General features: G+C 59.2%; 1 protein-coding gene across 6 annotated transcripts in view; it reads left to right on the forward strand.

Moving 5' to 3' along the window:
- SLC39A11 (solute carrier family 39 member 11) overlaps window positions 1–21,395 on the forward strand; it is an 87,217-nt gene that overhangs the window by 40,184 nt on the left and 25,638 nt on the right. For 4 of the 6 annotated variants that reach the window (XM_080561085.1, XM_080561086.1, XM_080561084.1 and 1 more), the window contains exon 6: window positions 10,127–10,300. In XM_080561085.1, the coding sequence (XP_080417211.1) occupies window positions 10,127–10,300 (174 nt within the window). Of the gene's footprint in view, window positions 1–1,560; window positions 1,684–10,126; window positions 10,301–21,395 lie in introns of all 6 variants that reach the window. The other 2 variants (XM_080561087.1, XM_080561088.1) reach the window with 1 other exon arrangement.

Here is a 21,395-nt window from a genome sequence, read left to right on the forward strand (position 1 = left end):
GGCTTCCCCGGGGCAGGAGGGAGGGGGTCCCACAGGGCACGTTCTGCTTTATTTGCAAAACCCACCGTCGTTGTTCTGCTGGGAGGTGTTCCTGGGGACCAGGGGGTGTCCGGCTTGTGTGCGCGATCCCCTCGTGATGTGGCCCTCCGAAATTCATCCCGGTGCGCCAGGGCGGCCGCGTTCCCGCCAGCAGCCCGATGGGTTGGTCTTGCTGGATGGAGAGGGGGCAAAAACGCAATCAGCTTGTCCCTGTGGGGGGATCCGGATTGATTTTGTACCTTGTAGGGCTGAGCTGCTGAGAACAAAGAGCTCTTCATTTATTTTTCTCAGAAACCAGGTATTAATTTTACTTTTCAGCCTGTGAGCGTAGCCCCTTTCCTCCAGCAACCCCTTGCTGCCCCACCGGGCAGGGGAACTGGCAGATCTGGAGGCTTTGGTGCTAAACAAAGCTGCTAATTCTGGAAAGGTGCAGTTTTGCTGAGCGTTGCATTCGGAGCAGGGCAGCTCCTGCCTCTACACGGGTGCTAACGCGTCGCCTTGCACCGCTCCTGCGTGCAGCACCCTGCGTGTGCGGCTGCGCTGCCGGCGTGGGCAGAGCGGCTCTCGTGTCGGTGTAAGCCTCTGGGCCCTCATGCGTCGATTCACGGGTTCTTATTTTCCAACAAATTTAATTAATTTGCAAAGAGAATTTCCCTAGCCGAAGCCGCAGAGGCCCCTTTTTTGGATGCAATGAAAGAATTACGGATGACTTTGAATGAGGGGCACACGGGAATGGAAGAATAAGGGGAAAAATGGGGAGGAACTGAGCAGCGCGACTCGGCGGTCTGTAGTCTGGTGTCTTGGAAGCGATGTAAAGAGAAGGCTTCATGACAAGCAGGTGGCAAGAGCCGCTGCTGTGCTTCTCTGTGGGGTGATGGTGGCTGCAGGGGGGCGATGCCAAAGCTCCCCCAGCAAGGGCCGTTGTGCTGCGCCGCTGGCGAGCCCGTGGCTGCAGACGTGCCTCTGGGGCTTGCTGGTGGAGGTCGGCTTCGGCCCCATCCTGCTGCTGCCTCCACGGCTCTGTGACCATCGTCTGAGCCCGCTGCGGGCCGGGCCGGGCCCGTCTCATTTCCTGATAAGAGCCCGGTGTCCTTTTAAGCAGGTAGTGGGGTTCCTTTCCTTCTTACTTCAGAAATTCGGCGCGTCTGGTCCTGCTAAGATCAGAAGCTGTTCCCTGCCAGAGATCAGAGATGTGAACATAGCTCAGCCCTCTGAAATGAAGTGATTAAATTAACTCCAATGTGTAAAATTTCAGCATAAAATGATTCAGCAATACGCTTTATCTACTGGGAACTCTTTAAAGAGCTCTTGGAAGTTAGCATGAATTAGTTTGCTTAAAAGGACCTGGTGCATGTAATTACATCTAACGTCGTGCTGCTGCTCTTCCCCACGAAATTAATCTTTAAACACCGCCGACGTCAAGCGGCGAGGCTTTTGGCACTTCTCCTCCTCTGTTTTGACACGAAGTCAGCTGTGTCACCCCGAGGGGCGAGCAACACCTTGGCCTCATTCTCACTGCAGGTTTCCACCACGTGTGCGCCTGGTGCCGTGTCACCTCTGTGGCTCGGGGCTTCGCCAGGACACGGCTCCGGTGGCAGCAAGGTCACCGCGATGAGTTCTGCCGCGTCGCTGCTTCTTGTCCCGGTGAGATATCCTGCCGTTTTTTAGGGATGGGGCCAGGCTGCTCCCGTGCCAGGCGCTCGCTCCCTGCTGCTCCCCCCCGCTCCGGGGACCCTGCTCCGAACTCGGGCCACCTCCGTCGTCCTGCACCTCCTCGTGGAAGCGGCTGCTGAGGCATCATCTTCCCCATGGACAGGGGTTGGAGGGTGATGGGAGTGAATTTTTGCAGCTGTGGAGGAGCAAGGCGCTGGCTTTACGCACGCGGTTGAGATTTCCAGAGGCTTGGTTTGGCCGGGACAAACTTGGGACGAGCTCTGCTGTTTCTTCCCTTTTTTTATTGCGTTTCTCAAGTGCCTCTTTGTCTGAATTAAGAGCCGCATTATGGATTCATTTTCCCGTCCTCAAGCGCGCCCAAGTGCGCAGCAGCAGCTCCCTGGGACCAGCACAGGCATCGCGTGGCAGGCTGAAGGATCACCGGCGGCAGGAGATAAAGGGGGGCAGCACGGGAGGTCCGCGTACCGCCTGGCTGCCCCTACCTGACTTCTCGGGCCGCCCTAGATAAAGGATGGCACGGAGGGCTTGAGCAGTAATTTCATCCAGTTTCGCCCATCCCCGGTGACGGATTGCGGGGAGGAGAAGTTTCTGTGCCCGGATCAGGGCTGCGGGGACGGAGGTGGCGCGCGTAAAGTGGGGCACAGGGCCAGCAGGGCCGCTCCGGGGCACGCGCCACGCGCCACGAGCGCTGCAGGCAGCGGGTTGCCACTCGTGGGTCCCGAGGGAGCAGTGGGAGCACGCTGTGCTTTTGGGCCTGGAGAGGGAATCGGGGAAGGTGTGGGGGTGACATTGGCTGGAGCAGGGTGGGCAGACCCAGCCAGCAGCTCCCCTGCTCTTCCTTCCCCTCTCCCCCATTACTCTGGGGTCTGTTTTCAGGTTGTTCCCTGTGTGCTTTTTTTTGTTTTTGTGGGTGCGGGCTCCAGGCTCCCCTTTTGCTCGGCAGCTGCCGCCCTTTGGAGGTGCGGGACCGGGGATTGGTGCCAGCACGGGGCCCGCTGGCGTGCTCCAGCATCCTCCTGACTCCAAACTTGAGACGGATCCCGGCAATAATCGTGTGTCTGAGAGCAAGTGGTAGTCAGTCATGCTGAATTAAACAACCTTTTATGAAAGCTCCTGTGCACGCTTGGATAAATGAAGGCTCCTAATAGACAGTGAGTCATGACACTCTCTATTTATCTTCCATGCTGAAAGCCTGAGCAGATGCAGGGACCTCTTTTATCTGCCAGAAACATTGGAAATGAATTTGTTATGTGTGTGGGGGGGTGGGGTGAGATCCTGCCAGCAGCCTGGGCTCACGGTCCCCGCAGCGTGCGAATGGGTGTCACAGGTGGCCCTCTCTGTCCCCAGCGCGGTGCCGTGGCCGATGGCACCGGTTTGTGCTGGGGAATGTGGGGCGAGGAGCCCGTGCTACCATCTCTGAGCGCTTTGTGGGGCTGCTTCTCGCCGCCCGGCTGCTCGGAGCCGAAGCACGGTGGCACGGGGAGCATCGCACTCCTGTAGCCTCTTCCCTGCCTGCTTTTTGTGGGGTCGATCCCTGCACTTCTCTGCCGCTTTTGCTAGCGGTAAATTAACGATATTTTTAAAAATCGCCCTTATTCAGAGCACAGGCAACCGCAAGGAGCTCCTCGTTCAGCGGCTTTGTTCTGCGTGCGGTCTTGCTGGCAGCTGGGCTTCCCTGGCGTTTGGGGACTCGTTCCTTAAAAGCGAGCCCTCTCCCTCTGCACTTCCATTTCCAGCTCCCCTGATCCCTGCCGGCGGCTCTGATCAGAGCAGACACGCGGCTCAGGTCCCTGCCCGCTCCCCTCCGCCTCGCCGGGAGCCTGCGGCGCGTGGTGCCCTCCCCGTACCTGCCGGCGAGGGGGGGATAGCAGCCCTCCCAGCAGAGGTGCGGTGCTTAATTACTCACAGTAATTAAAACCTCTTATGGAGGTGCCAGATAAGAGCAGCGTGCCAGTGCGACGGTGGGGAGCAGCTGTTCGCTGACACCCATCTGCTCCTTTCGGGGCTCCCTGAAATTCCTGCCGTGCCGGCAGAAGGAGCCGGAGGGGGACGGGAGCGGAGAGGTGCGGGGCGAGCGAGGAGGGCTCCGGGTGCTGGTGTTCGCCATCAGCTGGGAGCTCTGTGCCGGGGGGAACAGCTGGACTGAGAGCCAGGTGCTGGCAGCAGTCCTCGAAAAGAGCCTGAAACAATGAAAAAAAAAAAAAAAAGATGAAAAAAGATTGATGGCGGTGTCCTCGAAAGGCAGAGCGTGCCGCTGCTGTACCGCGAGCGATGCGTGGGCGCTGCTCTGAGCGTGCGTCTGGCTCGGCTTCCCGAGGGCTGCGGCTGTTAATTCTGATGCGGTTTCCCTTCTGGGGCTTCCTCGTGGTCAGAAATCGCAGGAAGGCGGGCGGGAGGGTGGCAGCAGGGGCTGGCACCCGGCGGCTCGGTGCGGAGGGCTGTGCTGGGGAGCGGTGCCGCCCGCCTCCCGTGCTGCGGTGCTCCCCCCGCTGCGGGTCTCTGCGGTGCTGGGACCCCCCCCAGAGCCGCTCCTGCTGCTTTTGGCCCTCACTCACTGCCTCTTTGTCGCACAAGAGGTGGGGCCCGGGGTTGATTTTGCGGAGTGGTTTCATCCCTGTTCTCTTTTCCATCCCAGTTTGATGTGCCTGAAATAAGCTGGTTGGAGACGGGTCTGCCCCGGTGGCAGTGTGGTGGTGGGGCAGAGCTCCCTGCGCCAGGTCCCTGGTCTTGGGTGGGTGCGTACGTGTGTATATGTGCGTGTGTATATGTGCGTGTGTACGTGTGTATATGTGCGTGTCGCCTTGTCTCAGCTGCCCTCCTGCCTGCTCCGTGCCGCACCATGCAGGGCAGCGGCCTCCGATGTCAGATTGAAGCCAGCCGCCGAGGGCTTCCCAGCGCCCGGAGCTGGCGGTCGGGGGAAGGAAGGGTTGCGCTGGCCGGCATCGCCTCGCACAAGTGGTGAGCCCGACCTGCTTCTGCTAATTGCTAACGAGCTGCTGACACCTCATGGGCAGCCTCGGGAAGCACTGCTCGGCTCTGCGCTCCCCGTCCTCGCCCGTGGGGTGCGAGCCGAGGGTGCTGAGCAGCCCTGGGTGCCTTCCTGGGGTGGCCACGGGGCCACGGGGAGCCTGCTCCCACGCGTGCCACCCTCAGGGACCCTCGGCTGGCTGCGGGTCACGGGCACAGCCCTTGTGCTTCGCACCCCTGCTCCCAGCACCCCGAGAATTTGTCCCATTTGTGCCCGAGCAAACCAGGGGCTGAACCTGCTCGGCGTGGGAGGAAGCATCGATGGAGCCCATATGCCACGGAATTAAACACAGCTGCTGCCAGGCGTTCGTTGCAAGTGCTTAAAGTTAATGGAGCAGCCAGGGCTTGTGGAGACGGGTGGAGGGTGCAAAGGGGAGCGCTTGGGCTTTGGGGAGCGAGGGATGTTAATGGCTCCACGGGCAAACGTTTCTGTAAGGGGCTTGGATTGACTACCGGGCCTTTGGGAATCTCAGAAATTTGCAAGTAATTTGGATTTATCTCAGCCGTTAGGGGGGAAGAATTGAACGTGCCGTTATTTCCTGCACCTCGGGAAGGGGTGGCAGCTGCTTGTGTTACTGTTTTCTTTAGCAAATTGTTCTCTCTTTCCCAGGCCACCCCCAGACGAGGGGTCGGAGCAAGCTTGCTCATCTCTCCTGGTTTTAACAGAGCCGCTCTAGCACGCGGTACACGATTCCAGCTCACGCAGCAGAACAAGTGCCGGCAGTACCGAGAGGCGCGGGGGGTCGGGCTGGGCTGCTGTGTGCTGCTCGTGCAGGTGTGGTTGTGGTGGGCATCGTAGCGGTAAATGAAACGGCAAGGGAGAAGTGGCTGGGCGGAGGCTTCTGAAAGGAGAGCGTTTCTTTCCTCTGGTGCTTTTCTCCCTTCACCCTGTTCCTGCGCAGGTTCGCGTGAAACAACTTGTGCGAACAGCCTGCGAGTGGCACTTGGTCACCGCTTCCATGAGTCTGCGGTTCTCCTGGGCTTGGCTCCGTCTCTCCCTCCTTTCTCCCGCTGGTTTTGAGACGGGAGCTAAGGAATCTTTATAAATAGCTGTACTGAGGGTGCTGATTTATCTCATGCAAGTTCAATCCGAAGGAAGAAGCCCCTGGAGCCCCCAGCGAGGGACGCGCCGGTGCCGTGGAAGCGCAGCCGTTCCTCCTTTGTCTGCGGCGCTCCGGCCGCTGACAGCTATAGATCCCTGCCCGGCGAGGCAGAGAGCCTCGTTGCAAGAATTTGATGGGGAAATCGATGGGGAAAGGATTGAAGAGGGTTTTGGTGCTCTGAGCGATCTGGCTTCCGGCATCTGCAGCCAAGGGGGGCTCCGAGCGCCCTGGGTTCCCACCAGCGCATCAGCTCGTGCTGGGAGGAGGAAGGCAGCGCTGGCACGCCGCCCGGGGGTGCTGCTCCCCGGGGTCCCTCTGCCTCTTGCCCAGAGCCATCCAGGGCCCAGGCTGCAGGTTCATTTTCAGCTGAATCAAGACCAAAACGGGTTGCATCGCTGGGTCCTTGCACAGAAACCTCACGGGGCAGAGGGGGGGGGCTTTGTGCAGCCGTCCTCGTTCAGGCACGCTCAACTTTGCGCAGAGCATTTGAGAGCTGCGGTAAGAGAGCAGCACGGCTACATCCAGGCCTAATTGGGGAGGAGGAAGAGGGGGAGGTCTCCCAAGCAGATGTGAAAAGCTAGAGGAATCTGTTGCCTCCGTAGGCTTTGATTTTAATTCAGGAGCTGAAGTAGCGCAGCGAAGAGATTTCTGAGTGCGGCGAGCGAATCGTGCGTTCAGCCGGGTGTGCGCTGCTCGCAAGCGCAACAAAGCTGAGCTTGCTGCTAATGCGAGCAGTTTTCATTAAGAAATAATCAAAAATAAAAATCCGTTTCACATGTTGATAAGGAGTCAGTTGGATTTTGTATTTTGCCAGCAGTTTAAGTCGTACTCAAAGCCATTTATCTTTCTCCGGTGCTGGCTGCAGAGGATATGAAAAATGCAGCAGGCTGCACATACGTAATTAAACTTCTGGCAGAATCTTTGCCCTGTGGCTTTACGAAGAAATTCAATAATGATAAATGGAGTAGGATATATAGAGGAGTTTTTGTGAACAAGATTTAGAATGGACGTGGCACAGATAATTATTTGCCGTATAATTGTCTTGGCGCCGTCCTTGCGAGTACCCCGATCCGATAGTGTCAGCTTTGTGTCTCTTTGAAAAACCCCCCTCGGTCCACCCTTATCGCTGCTCCAGTGTGCTGCTGAGGCTTTCCTGACTTCCAGCCAAGCCCACGCTTAGCCGTGATTACTGTTTTGTTCCCCTTCCCCGCAGCCTGCCCAAGCTGCAGTGTTTCAAGCTGGCAGCGCTTTGGGTGCCGTATTTTGCCTCCCCGACCCGTGGGCGCAGAGCTGACACCGAGCCCTTAGCATCAGCCCTCTGTAATTAGCCCTTTTTCCCTGCTGCAATGGGAAATAAAACGCGGTTTCTCCCGTATGCAGTCTGTGGTCCTGCTGTTACTCGTCAGTGGGGAAAATTGTGCTCAGGTCGTCTCCCTGATTGCGGCATTGCTGCCTTTTCCCGGGCTAATGCACGGATAATTTGCATCAAGTCATTTTGCTGCTCAGATGGTGAATGCAAACTGCCCCCTGTGCTTCTCCTGCAAAAGCTGGGTCTGCTCTGTTTATTTCCCGTAAACCTCCCCTTTTTTCTGCTGCCCCCCGTTGGGCACCACGGCTTCTGCCGAGCCCTTTGGGGCCACGTTCCCTCTGCAGGTGTGATTTTGTCACACTTTGGTGCGAGGAAGGGGCCGGATGCTTGGTCGGAGCCTTTCTCTGCTGCCTGGGGCTGGCTGGAGGGAAGGGGCTGGGGTCCTCGCCCATTTTGCAGCTAACGCCAAATGTGCGTGTATAAAATCTAATTTTCATCAACTTTTTTTTTTTTCCTTTGTTCAATAATATCACGCAGGCTGCTTCCAAGTGGGGGAAGAAAAAAGCCTAATGCAAGTAATAGCTCTGTGCTGGGAATGAATTAGTATCTTAGCAGGCGGCAGGCTCGTGGTAAGCAAAGGAGCTGGCCCGGGCCTTGGCTTTCCTTAGCGAGAGCCGTGAAATAAATCTCCTCTGGCAACTCGATAATGGTGAGAGAGAGAAACTCGACGGGAATTGTCAACGGAGCAGGAGTAGCTGAAACCTCCCCGGGGACGCTACACGAGGAGCCACGTGCTGGCCGTGTGCTCCCTGCGCTGCTCCTCCGTGGACATGGGGACAGCTGCAGCATCCTGGGTTTTGTGTTCCCGATGCTCTCGGTCCCCTGTGGCCCCCGGAGGTGCGGGACAAAGCTGCCTGCGCTCGCCGCTGGGGCCCCCAGCCCACCGAAGCCCAGCAGAGCTGATTTCTGGCTTTCTTGCTGACTTCTCTCTGGTGCTTTTGGCTGTCGGGTTGTGCTCCTGGCCACGTGTTCAGCAAAACCTGCTTTTTTTTTTTTTTTTCTCAGTGCAAATTCACCCAGGGAGCGGAGATCAAAGCCTGGAAGAGGGAACTGGAAAGCCTTTGCTGCGGTGGTTAAACACCGGCAGTACCCCCGCTCTGCCTTGCTGCGGGAGCCCTTGGGGACAGCTCGGTTTAGCGGTGAACCCATCAAATCCGGGGATAAGGAAAGGCAGCAGAAAGCCCCATAAACCACCAGCTCCAGGCGCCGGGGGTTTAAGTGATGGCGCACATCGTTCCTGTGTGCTGGCAGGGCTCAGTTTCGACGGCTGTGTCAGCAGCGCCGGGCAGCTGTGCCCCAGCGCGGGGCTTTGGGTGCTGCTTGGGGGCACGGAGCACTTCTGGGCACCCGGACCTATGCTGGCTGCCTCCTCCTGCCTCTGCTTCCCGTGCCGAGAAAACCCTGCAAAGGGTGGCACTTTGGTAAGCGCTCTTCTCCGGACGTCACCCGAAGCATTCTGCCTCCCCCCTGCAAAGTCCTTGACCCCAGGGGCTCTGCTGTGGGTCCAGGGGATGGGTGACGAGCTGTGCAAGGACCCGTGGCCTGGCAGAAGAAGGAAATTTCGTCTGTAAGTGGCTTTAGCCTTGCTTGTCCCCTTGCTGGGGGTCTGCTGTGCCGCGGCGCAGCCACGCCAGCTCCTGCTGCCGTCACCCAGGGTTTTTCAGCCTTTGCCCCGTTTCCTCAGCGCCAAAAAAAGTGATAAACCCTCGCTTGGTTGAAGTTTGCCGTTTCGTGTTCCGCGTTTCGAGGACCGCTTCGGAACGCCTTCAAGCGTCCGTTCCTGTGTTTCAGATGGCGAGACGCGAATTGCTGCCGCCACCCCCTGCCCTCCCAAGGTGACCCCGCGTGCCGATTTGCACGGGCGCTTGGCGCTAAGGCTTTAATGGGCACCGCAAGGCACGCTGTGCACAGCGCGACGTGGCAGCGGGGCGTTCTCCTGCCTCGGAGAGGCGCGGGGCACTCAGTCAAAATGCTTTCAGGCAGCTCCTTGCACCGCGTCTGCGAAAGGAGGCTTGGGGTGGGTGAGCCAAGGGACGGGAGGGGAGCACTCGGGGAAGGGAATTACATAAATCCGCAGAGGGGGAATTATATTGTCTAAGTGTCAGATCTTCTTTAACACGTAGCCGTAGCTGTGCTGAGTGAGGTTAAGGAGCTTGTGCGCATCGTTCTGCTGCTCCCTTTGCCTCTCCAAGGGGAAGGTGAGCGGCGAGGGTTTCGTTCTGTGCGAGCTTCATTGCAGTGCTGCCCAGGGCTTCTTCCTCCCTTCCCAGTCCTGGCTGGGGCTCGGATTTAAGTGGCAATTTTAAATACCTGGTTGAAACGGAGCTGATAGTAATTGTCCTGCTGGGAGCAGAGGTCTGGGGGGGGGCTGGAAGCCCGTGGTGAGGTGTCCGCGAACAGCAGCGACAAATCTTTTGGTAGCGGTACAAACAGTCCCGGATGCGGCTCGGTGCTCCCGTTCCACGGGCAGGGTGAAATCAGAACGAAGTGATGGGGCTCTCCTTCGTCCGTGGAGGAAATGGAGGTGCTGGCCTGGGGGCAACAGGGCAGGGGGACGGTCTGACCACAGGTCCCCCAGCTGCTGCCCGCCGGCTCCGTCCCTGTCGTCCTTGTCCCCGTGAGATGGGGGCTGCTGGTTTTGCAGGTGGGTGCGAGCCCTTGGGGCGATGCTGGGGAGCTGTAGGAAGAGGAGAAATTTGTGCTCCGTCTCAAAGTCCCCTGGCCCATGGGCTCTGCAGTCTGTGCGGGGGCAAACCCCCTGCCCTAAGCTGACACAGAGCGGGGGGACACCTTGCGCGCTCCTTCGGCCCTGCTTTGGTGGGTGTTTTTTCCTTCTTTTTGCTTTTTCCTTTCGGGTGGGAAGGCAGGAGGCGTCCATCTCGGCTGACCCAGCTCTGTCTTTGTGTACCCTCAGACAAAGGTGAGAACGGGGAGCCGTACCAGAGGAGGAAGGGCGCAGGGAGCAGCCTGCCCGACGGCCCCCCGCCGTTCCCCGTGCCCAAGGACAGCGCCCCGACGGGCAGCAGCAGCAGCAGCTGGAGGCGGATTCTGCTGATGATCCTCGCTATAACCATCCACAACATCCCAGGTGAGGCCCAGCTGTCCGTCCGTCCGTCCGTCTGTCCCTGCAGCCCCTTCCCAGGGAGGGCGCTGAGCCGGGTGCCGCCCCGGGAGGGTGGCACGGGGCCGCCTGCTTTCCTCCCTCCTCCTCCTCCTCCTCCTCGCTGCTCACAGATGGCACCTGGGTGCCTCGGGTGCCTTTTGCCGAGATCTGTCACATCGAGCTGTGCTATTTGCACAGGGCTGGAGCGATGTAGGGCCTTGGCAGCAAAACCCCGCGCGAGGAGGGGCTTCGGGAAGGGTTTGCGGGCTTGCTGGTGCGTCCCGAACATCTGCAGCCTCGCTCTCCACTGCCAGCCTGGTGTGGGCAGGAATTGTAAATCTGAGAGCATATTGAGAAAGATGACACCGAAAGACAATAAAATTCTGGTCTGTTATTTCTCTTCTGGTTTGTGTACCAGCAAGAGATGCATTTTAAAGCACTCCTTCTCTGCGGGAACCCGCACAGTCGCGGCTTTCTTATTCGAGGGATGGAGCGCGCCAGTAGGTGGAAAACTGCAGAGCCAGGAGTCTCGGGCTGCTGGGCTTCGAGACTGCAAAAAGCGGTGCAAGATGAGATAAATTTATAACAGCTGAGAACACTCAGCCGCTTTCCAGTTCTTGGTGATGTTGAAAGCAATGCGAGGCAGCCTGTTCAAATGCTTGCTTTCCTGGGTTTGTCTCCCATCCCTCCTGCTCTCCTTCCACTTTTCCCCCTCTTTCTTCCTTTCTCCGTTCTCAGCTCTCTCTCAGGTTGTAGCCTGAAGGGGAAGGGGGCGTAGGAAGAGGCTTTTCCCTGTAACCTGGGTCTGCAAACTCGGGGAAGAACGGCGAGGGCCTTCCGAAGAGCCGTGGTTTCCTAGCTGGCGTGACCGCGTGGCTTGTTGGCCAAGAGGCTGCTCTCGCTAGCAGCGCAAGCTGCTCTGGAACAGGGCTGGCTTCTCCGTCAGCGCAGGGAAGGTGGAAGCTGCCTTCTGTTGCCGTGTGCTTTTAGATTTCGAGAGTGACTTTTGCTCAGCGCCAGGGCATCGGCTTTAAATTCTGCCAGCGGCTCAGCTCCCCCTGCTCTAGCCGCGGTGGGAAGGCTCGGCTCCCGCTCTGCAGTCCCAGCTCTGCGTTTCCCCCCTGCAGGGGCACCCCCAGCTCTGAGTGACGGCAGGGAATCAAAACAAAGACGAAGCGGGCTGCCTGCTCCGTAGGGCTGGGGTACGCGTGGGCGTTCGTTCTCCTTGAGCATTCAGGAGCCGCCGTCCCTTCCAGCCTTGCTGTGCCTTGCCGGTCTCTTGGCAATAATTGCTTCGTTCCAGCCGGTGAGCGCTTCCCGGAGCTTCTGGTGCTGCTGCCCGCGTGGCTTTCGCTGCCGTTACGTTGCGGGTGATCTCGGTGCGTCGCCGACGCGGGCTGCTCTGCGTGTTAATGCTGCCGGTCTTGTCGGCACCAGCACCGCGGCTTTCCTCTTTTCATACCTTGTCCCTTCCCAAGCTGTCAGTAGCTGCAGCCCAGCCGTGCCGGCAGCGGTGCCAGGAGCTGGGAGACGAGCCCGTGGTGGTGGCAGAGCTGTGGTCTGCGGTGGGACTTGGTCCTGCGGGTGCCGGAGCTCCTCGTGCCGCGAGGAGGAGGAGAGAGCCATTGCTGTGGGCAGCCCTGGGGGCAGGGGTACACCTCCAAGCTTGGAGTAACCTCTTATAATTACGTGTGGATAGCTCAGCTGCCTTAATTCAGCTCCGTGTATTGCCAGGGGAGGCAGGGGCACGGCAGAGGAGAACCTCAGCCTTCTGCGAACACGCGGCAGCCGCTCGGCCCCTGCCCACAGCAGGGCTCACCCCTTCCCATGCCCAGCAGGGCTGCAAGCAGCAGAGCAGAGCGGCTCCTTGCTCCTTTTCATGGCATGGTGAGGTTGTGTGGGGCCAGCTGTGAGGCTGGAGGGGATGGGATGGGTGCCCGGGGAGCTCACCAAGGGGCAGCCTCCGCTTTGGGCTGCATGCGGGGGGCTCGGCAGCAGAGCTGAGCACCCAGAGGAGCCCTGTGCTGAGCTGTGTCCCTGTCCCTAAGCCCTCTGGCTGCTCCTGCTCCTCTCGCATTTAGCCCGCATGCTGCCCAGGCTCTTTACAGAGTTACAGTCCCGCCGTGCACCTGCCGAAGACAGTTCGGGAGCTTTAAATTAGCCGCACGCAAACACAAGAAAAGGGGGAAGCGCCCGCACCGAGAGAGCGGTAATTGGATTTCATCCTGCAAATGAAGTGCCAGGCAGCCCGGGGTGAGGAGCCGGGCTGCGAGCGCGTCGCGCCGCCTCGGGCTGTGTTGGCTGGGGATTCCTTTCGCTGTCACTGGAAGAAGCAAGTTTTGAGGAGGAGCGAACAAAAAGTGTCACCCGCGGCAGCCAGCTAACGACAGCGTGCCCCCGCCCGCTGCGGCGGCGCCGCTCTGACCTTTCGTCCCCAGCGGGAGCGCAGAGCCACCCTCGGACACTCGCAGAGCCTCAGAATTTTTCTGGCATCTTAAAGGTCACGGCATTAAAAGTTAACGTGCGGGGGAGCTGCGTGAGCGCCGGGTCCTGAGCCGAGTCCTTCACCCGCTGCTGCTCTGCGTCCCGCGGGGGGCTCGGCGCGGCGGGGCCGGGGGCGCAGCGGGGTCGAGGCGCAGCAGGGCTGCCTTGCACGAAGCGCCAGGTGCTGGTCTCGGCCTCTGGGTGCTCTGCGGGGTCCTGTGGGACAGGGCCAGGCCCTCGTTAAAGCCCTTTTCCTCTGCCGGCACGGTGCCGTTCTGCGCTGCCGGTGCCACCAGCTCCCGGCGGCACTCCCCGGCTCCGCCGAGGCCTCTGCCTGCGGCGCGGGGTTTGGAAACACTGTAATGCTCTCCCTCAATTACCGTCCTCAGCAGCGGGGAGGCTGACACTGTAATTAGCGCGGGCTCCCGCGGCGTAATGGCACCGTGCTTAACGTGTCGGGCTGTGCCGGAGGAGGAGCTGGGAGGGCGCGGGCTGAGCTGCTCCGTGCAAGCCCAGAATTGGGGATGCTCGGTGCCTCCCGGCCGGGCTCACGCTCCCACCTCTGCCCCCACTCCCCCCCGAGGGCTCCGTCGCTCCCAGGGCTTTCTGCTCTTCCCTGTTCTTTGCGGAGCAAACCCCCGGGGGCGAGCGACGGTCTGGTCGCTGCGGTGAGGAGGGCACAGGTGGAAGGGGCTGCTCGCGGCCACGCTCGCCTTGCAGGAGCTCTGCTCCGCTCCGGCCACGTTCGGGCTGGGAGGTGGTCGGTGCCCCTCGGGGCTGGGAGCTGTGGGGGCGAGGAGAGACCATAAATAGGAACCGCAGCGCTAGGATGTGGCGGAGCCCTTCTCTCCTGCTCTGTCTGTGTCACCTGGGGCTTGCTCCCTTGTAACCCGCAGCGTTTCACCCCTGAGCCTGAGCCCTGCCACCTCCCTGTTTGTGGTTTAAATTCCCGCAGGGACAAGGGCTGGCCCTGGGGAGGCACCAACGCGTTGCTGGGGTGCTAAAAGCAAGGCACGTGGCTCCTCGTAGCACCGATGTGCGTCGGGCTGTGGGGTTTAACTGGGAAACCAAAGCTCTGAGCAATTTGTTGTGGTCCCCCCCCAGCATTTCCCCCTGCTCCCCAGCACCGCAGGGAGCCCCGGGACGCTTTGCTGCCCGCTGCGGCACGGCGCGGAGGCGGCTCAGCACCAGCACCGCGGCCACGGCTTTGCCCACGACGTGAGACCTGCGCCTCGGGCATCAGCCGCTCTCCTTCAGCACGGGCAGGGGCTGGGCTTTGGAGCCCGTCGCGGTGAGCAGCGTGCCGGAGGGGGATTGGGCAGGGCTGGGGAGCAGACCCCAGCCTGCTGGTGCCCAGCCTGGAGCTCTGAGTGCCGGGCGTGCTCCCTCTTGCCATCGCCGGCAGAGCGCTGTTTTTATTTGCTCTGAGCCCCAGTTAGGGATGAACACGTTTTACTTTTGGCACTGCTCTGTCTTTCATTTCAGGCAAACACGCTAGAAGCCAGTTAATGTGCGGGTGAGGTAATTGAATGGCGGGAGCAGCCTCCTGCACGCCGTTTGCACTTGCTGGGTTCGGCAGGCAAGCAAAAGGTTTGCTAATCCGTTCCAAAGCTGGGGCTGGCGATGTAAAGAATAAATTGATAATGACAAGAGATGCCAAACTGCAGAACATTGCTGCTAATTAATATTCATATATGCCAGCTTTAGTGGAACATTAATTATGCATTTAATCAAGCCCTGTTTATTCTGGTTCATCTTTGTACCTTAGGTGGTTGTTATGCCGAAGACTCGAAATTAATTGAAATGTTACTGGTGTATCGCAAATAACAATTAGCGAGGTGTGAGTTTAAACTCTTTTTCTCTGTGCTCTCACTGTCAAGGGAGGAGGGAAGGCTGCAGGACGGAGCTCGGGGGGCAGGCTCCCTGCTTTGCTCGGCACCGCGCAGAGGCACGGCGGCTGCTGGCAGGTTTTTCGGGTGGCTGTTTCGGCTGGCTCTGCCCGTTGCGTGCTCTGCTCTCCACCGCCACGGGGACCCCAGGAAGCTCTGCTGTGTGAGCAGGTGCTAAGAAAAGCACGTGCTGGTGTTCACACTTTGCTCCTCTGCAGGGGAATGCATCCTTCGCGTGCCCCGCAGATTCCTGAGGACTCGCTGAGCGCTCAGCTGGGTGGGGATCCGGCAAATGCAGTCCTACAGCAGGGGCTCAGCGCTGCCCCTGGGCTTCCTACAGCTCTGCTCTGAGCTGGCCGTGGCGGCATGCAGAAAGGGATGTCCTGGGTGCGTGGGGTTGGAGTGATCCTCAGCGTGGAAACCCCACAGGAGCCCATGTGCCTGCCCCTGACGTTGAAGGGGAGATGGACGGGACCGAGCCAGGTTCTGCAGCCGCCCGCACACCCAGGGCGCTGCGTGGAGCCACGTTGTTCGGGGGTCTCTGGTGCACGGGGCCCCTGGTGGCTTCAGCTTCTGGTGCATGGTGGCTTCGGCTGCAGCCCGAGGCATTTTCCATCGGGCGTCTGAAAGTTTGCAGCGGGCACGTGTGGGCAGCAAGGGGAAGCGGCAGGCGTTTGCTCTGCCGGGCGGTGGAAACGGGCAGCGGTGCTCCGCCTTGCTTCGCTCCGACGTTCGGGAAACGGGCATCGGCAGGCACAAGGGGATGCTTCCAGCCAGGGTGACGTTGCCAAGGAAACCCAGCCTGAATTTCCTTTTTTCTTTTCTTTCTTTCTTTTTTCTTTTTTTTTTTGCGATGCCGTGGGGCCAGAGCAGCAGGCAGGCACCGTGCGGGGTGGGACCCAGTCCCTCCCCAGGAGCTGCGCGCGGAGCCAGAGGAGTCGGTTTTGCCCCAGCCCTGTCCTTTGTGCCCTGAAACATCTTGCTTTTCTGCATGCAGTCCCTTCGCTCCGCGTTTGCTGCCTAATTCGACTTCTGCAATGTTTCTGCCTCAAGTGTCAGAGTTAAGCGGAGGTGTCTGCGAGGAAGCAAATTGGAGGCGGCAGCGGGAGCAGCCCCCGCAGTGACAGCATCCCCTGCTCGCCCTCCCGGTGCCCAAACCTCACGTGGAGCCACCTGAAGGTTTTTCTCCACTTCCCAGTACCAGAAACCAATTAACCGGCTGGATTTCTTTTTTTTTTTTTTTTATTTGATGGAAGGAAAAAAGCAAGCCCAGAAGTGTAAGGAGCAGTGAAGTCTGGGAGCTAAATATGGAACAAATGTGAAGGCACCGAGCAGAGGAGGGAGGAATTATTTCAGTGGCACAGCGGGGCATCGCTACGGGCGAGAGAGGAGAGATTTTAAATGGAAAAACTTTTAGGTGGTGACATCTAGAAGGACAAATGAGCCTGCAAAGGAGCTGCACTGGGTTGGGGAGGGCTCCTTGCACCCTCAGGAGACAGCGTCCAGGTTGGTCCCCACCTGGGACTGTGCGTGGGGTTGCGGACAGACGGACAGCAGCCCTCGGGCAGTGGTTCCTGGGGTCCCTCTCTCCCTGCGTGCACAGGAGGGGAGATTTAGCCCCAAAACTTGTAGGTCAGTGCACCGAGGGAAGGCGCAGCCAGGGCGGAGGAGAGGACGCGGCTTTGGAGCTCTGCTCTGCGTCATCGCCCGTCCCCGAGGAAGGCGCAGGGGCTGGCAGCGAGCGCTGCCGCCTCCTTTTGTCCTGAGGAAACTGGGCTAGGAGGGAAGTCTGCACCAAGGCCTGGTAAACGTCAAAATGATTTGAAATGTCCTTGTTTGCAGCTTCACCTGGGAAGGAGAACGGTGCAGCCTGCGGGCCAGCCAGTGCCAAACCCTCCCGCCGCCCTCTGCAGGGTGGGGTTTGGCTGGGGAGAGCCCTGCGAGCGAGAGCTGCCCGCTTCGACCCAGGGCGCTTTCTTTTCTTTATGGCTTCCCAACAGTTTGAGCCGTTTTTCCCCATCCTTTTATGTGTCTCCTGCTTTAGGACCGTCTGGGGGAAGAGGAGCAGACGGTGTCCTTCGGTTCTGGCGCTTGGCTGCTGGGTGGTTGCGCGCCTGCTGTGCCGCTTGCACCGCGAGTGGCAGCTTCGTCCCCGAGCACAGGCAGTGCCGCCGTCATCCCGCTTAGCGGCAGCACGGCCACGGGCAGCTTCTCGGTGAGGTTTGTCCCTGTGTCCCCCCAGGGTGGCGTGACACATCCCGGGCGTCCCCTCCACGAGATGCTGCCTTACCTGCGGTGGCCGGGTCCGACGTGCTCCGCGGGAGGGTGCCAGGTAGGGTGCTGGGGGCTGCGGCTTTTTAAAACCAAGGCAGCAAACTCCACCTGGAGCTTGTCAGACCCAAACCAGCGGCGGGTTTTTCTGTTGGGGCGCACGCAGACGTTGGGTGGGTGCGAGGATGCGAACAGGTAGCCCTTGGCCAAAGAGGAGGGTATGGAGAGAGGGGGTTGTGGGCAGCTGCAGCAGTGCAGAGGCTGCGTGCTGAGCCGTCAGAGGGGTGTTCCCTGGGACGATTGGATTTCCAGCCTGGTTACTTTGTCATTAACAAACCTGATCGAATTCATTCTCCTGGGACAGGAGCTCCCGTGCGCCTAGCCTCTGGAGAGGAGGCTGGGGCAACGAGTGTGGTACCGCAGCTCAATTATTAAACCGACAGGAAATGCGGTTGTTTATATGAATAATTCTGAGATATATTCGGAGTTTGCAACGCTCGCTTTGCGTTAGGGCTTTTCGTTGGTCCGTTGGCACCGAGGACGTGTTGCGGTTGCTGAATTTCACGCGCGTGCGGCGCTCCCGGTGCTTCAGCAGAGCGTGAGGCTGGGAGGGAGCCGCTGCGCACGCTTCCCTCCGAACGGCCGCCTCCCGGTGCCGCTCGTGCCGCTCGCGTTCCTCTCGATGATGACTCTTGGAGCACCTCGGTTTTGTGTTGAGGGGCACTGTTTGCGGCAAGAAAAAGGAGAAAAGGGGGAGATTGGCTCGGAGCTTGAATTCCTGAGAACGGGGTGAAAGGGAGGCCGAGGGAAGGTGCCCGTGCGCACGGGTGGCACCTCGTGCGTGCTCTGCGCCCGCAGCAGCTCGGGGGAGCTCAGCTCTGCCCAGGGGAGCAGAGGAGAGGCAGGACCCGGTGCGGGGAGAGCCGCGTGCCGGAGGCACCCACAGCATTTCGCGGCCGTGACTCAGCTGCGATCCCACACAGCTCGCTCGGGTAAAGGTTGCTTGAACCTTTCATTAACCCCCCTGGTAATTGCAGCTTCGTCAGCAGTGCTTTGACATTGGCACGGATTAAGCACCTCGATGAATGGGAAGGACTTGCTCGGGGTCGTTATGCTTCTGCAAGGGGGGGGGGAGCGTGGGGAGGCACGGGGCTGCAGGGTGCCGGGGGTGCCCTGCTGCGCCCCGCGTGGTGCCGTGCCACCAGCACAGTGCCTTGGGGAAGCAGCGTGCGGAGACGAGCCCGACTTCCCTGGAATTCCCCGTATTACGCAGACACGGTCGGTAAGACTTCATGTGCAGCCTGCGAGGCAGCTCGTCGCCCCGCGGGGGTCAGGGGGGCTGCGGCCCTGCAGGATGGGGGGCGCGTGGGCAGGGTGGCAGTGAGTCGCAGGTCTCTGGTGCCCCGCTGGCAGCAGCTCATATTTCAAAAACTCATTTGTAGGCAGACACCTGGAAAGCCAGCGGAGAATGATAATGTACATTTATCTCTGCGGCATCATTTTCAGTTGACGATCAGCGTTTTGTGAAAGGTAACAGCCACAAAGGTGACAAAAGCCAATTAAATACAGTACTTTCACCAGCTGGGATGAAAATGTGCAGAAATATGCATGTGGAAGCTCTTTTTCTTTCTTATCCCCATCAGATCTTTTAGGTCTGTTGCGTTAAATATCTGTGAGCAGCAGCCTGAGAAATCGTTTGCGTGCTAGCAAATGAAACATTAAATACCGGTGATGGATTCGGGTTGGCGGTGCCAGGCAGGGTGTGTGGTCGGTCCCTGCTTTTCGGGTAGTTCTGGGTTATTAGCTCGGAAAGAGGTTCGTTCATCCAGGGACATGTTTTTGTGATGGAGCTTTAGGACGTCGGGCAGTTAATTCTTTAAAAGGAGGTCCCTCATTTGTAAGCGCTGGGCCGCGTGCAGCACGTTTTTACCCGTTGCTGCCCGATGGTTTGCAAGGAGGATTTGTTCCGAGTTGTTCTGCTTTGGGGAAAGCGGGGAGAAAAGAGGAGTAAAATGCGATGGGGATGGTTTGGCTCCTGTGGGGTAATTCAGCAGGTGGCATGGGGGAAGTACCTCATCCTACCCAAATTCTGCCCTATTTAGTGACCCCATTTAATATTCTCTCGGGCTGCTTTTTCCCTTATCTGTCGTCATCAGGCACCCCTGGGTGTCCCGTGTCACATCCCACCAGGTTTTCTCCAAGCTCAGCCTCGTGGGTCCCTTCTTGTTCCTCTGCTTTAAACCAAACACTTCAGCCTGAGCGGTTCTACGCGGGTGGGTGCGGTTACACTCGGCAGGACCCAATTCTGCAGTCTTTTTTCACGCAAAGCTCCTGTGAAATTGCCTGGCATCCCCCAGATAAGGCGCTGGGATGGGATTGCAGCTTAAACCCCCCTTTAATGAAGGGTGGCTCCGTGGCGTTGCGCGCAGCAGCGGGTTTTATTTCCTCGTCCGTCCTGGCACTAAGCACCTGAGCAGCGGGGATTTCGGCTGTTTGTTTTTCCAGGTGATGGGAGGCTCGGTCCTGCCGCCCATCTGCTGCTTGCCAGCCACGTGCGGCTCGGATCAGACCTCTCCGCGGGTCCCCGGAGGCAAAGCCGCGCCGCTGGGCTTCGTCCCGCGCGATGGAGGCGGTGGAACCGAGCCCTCTGGGCGCTTTTCAGCTTCTGGCAGCTCGGTGCCTGCACCTCACGCAAAACGTGGGGGGCTTGAAAACGTGGGGGGCTTCGCTTCTGGGGGGTCCGGCTCCCTGTTTGCCAAAGCCAGTAGTCCCTGCTCCCGCAGCCGGGAGGTGTCACAAAGGTGTTAACGAGAGCAGAAGAGGAGCAAGAGGATAATTAGCTTTCCAAGAAGGCTGAGCAGCTCCTGGGTCGGTACTGAGTAGCTGCTCCCCCACGTCCCCATCCTGCTCTCCCGCTGAGGACCGGCTCCATCCCCTTCTGCACCACTCCGCCCTTTTTATGTCCCTTTTATTTCACCCTCCCCTGTCCATTCCCGCTTTGGAGGGTGGCTGCGCGCATCCCGGCCTGCTGTAAGTCTGGTTTCTGCAATGCTGATTTTCTGATTTCCTGCTGGAGATCCGCGCTGGGGTCTTTCAGGATGCCTTAGCGTCACCGTGCTCGCGGGGCACGGAGGGATGTTTTGCACGCATGGATTTTCCTGCTCCACTTGAAGGTGGTTACGGGTTCATCTGGCTGTGGTTTGAATAATTTGCCACTGACTCACTGTGCCATGCGCTGTGTTTTTGCTGGTTTCTTTATTTTAATTTGTTGGCAAGCTGGTCTTCATTTCCCTCGGTGTCCTTCGAGCGCATGACGAGCGTCGGTAGGTGGCTCGGCCACGCCGTCTGCGGCTGCTGTCAGCCGGGAGCAAACTCCTGGTGCAGCAAAACCATCGGTGGATCCGAGCAGCCCCTGGGGGTGAGAACCCGGCCCGAGGGGCACGCTGCAGAGCGGGGCTGCGGCGCCTGCATCGAGCAGAAGGTCAGGGCCGAGAGCGCTCCGACAGCCACGTCGGGAGCCTGGGGTCTGTGCTAGACGTGCCCGCTGTGACAGCCCGGGCTTTGGGGGAAAAACACGGCTTCTGAGGAGTGAAGGGGGTGGGAAGCAGCGCTGCGTGTGTGCGTGGGGCTAGGGAAGGCTGCCTCCGAGCAGCTGCAGGGTTTGTGTCTCAAATGCAAAGGGAGATCTACTGCTCTCAAGCTCGAGTTCAAAAAGGAAGGCAGTCTTTCTAAAACTGCTTTAACCTCCTGCTCGCTACTCTTACGATGGGGAACGTGTGGAGATGCGAAACTCACTGAAATCTGGTAATCTCTGCACTTCCTTTTGCAGTAATGGCAAAAAGATGTTCTCTAGTGGGAACGGGAATTTGATCTCGGGGAGAAAAACTGAGAGTTTGAGTAGCGGAGACAGGGACATGCTTAAACTCTCTTAGAAATACAAACCTCGTTATAGCAAGATCAATTTTCCACGAGGAGCTTCCAGTTCTTCAAAGGCCGGGATGAATAATTGACGACGTGTCGGCATCCGTGGCACCTTCCCAAAGGACGCGCGTTCGTGCGCTGACCCAGGAGGATTTGCTTCGCCGGCCCCGGCAGGAGGAGAGGTTTGAGAGCGCTCACGGCTCCCTGCGTGCTCCCTCCCCCGGGGGGGCTGTGCTGCGTCCCCGGCAGTTTTCTGCGCTACGTCCCCGGCAGTTTCCTGCAGGTGCGTTTTTCGGAAGGCGCCGTGCCGAGCGCATCCTCTTGGGGAGCGGAAGGCACGGGGAGGAAGGAGCAGAAAACAGGTGCTTGCCGCGCTAGTAATAAAACAACGAGTGGAAGAGGCGGTGATGTTAATCCGCAGCCTGTGCTCCGTGTTTCCTTGTGAACAAGAAGGAAATTTCGGTGTTTCAGGGAGCGTTTGTCGCCCCGGGCGGCGCTTCCAGGGGCGTTTTGCT

The sequence above is a fragment of the Anser brachyrhynchus genome (assembly GCF_964034855.1).
Source record: "Anser brachyrhynchus genome assembly, chromosome: 18".
NCBI classification, from domain to species: domain Eukaryota; kingdom Metazoa; phylum Chordata; class Aves; order Anseriformes; family Anatidae; genus Anser; species Anser brachyrhynchus.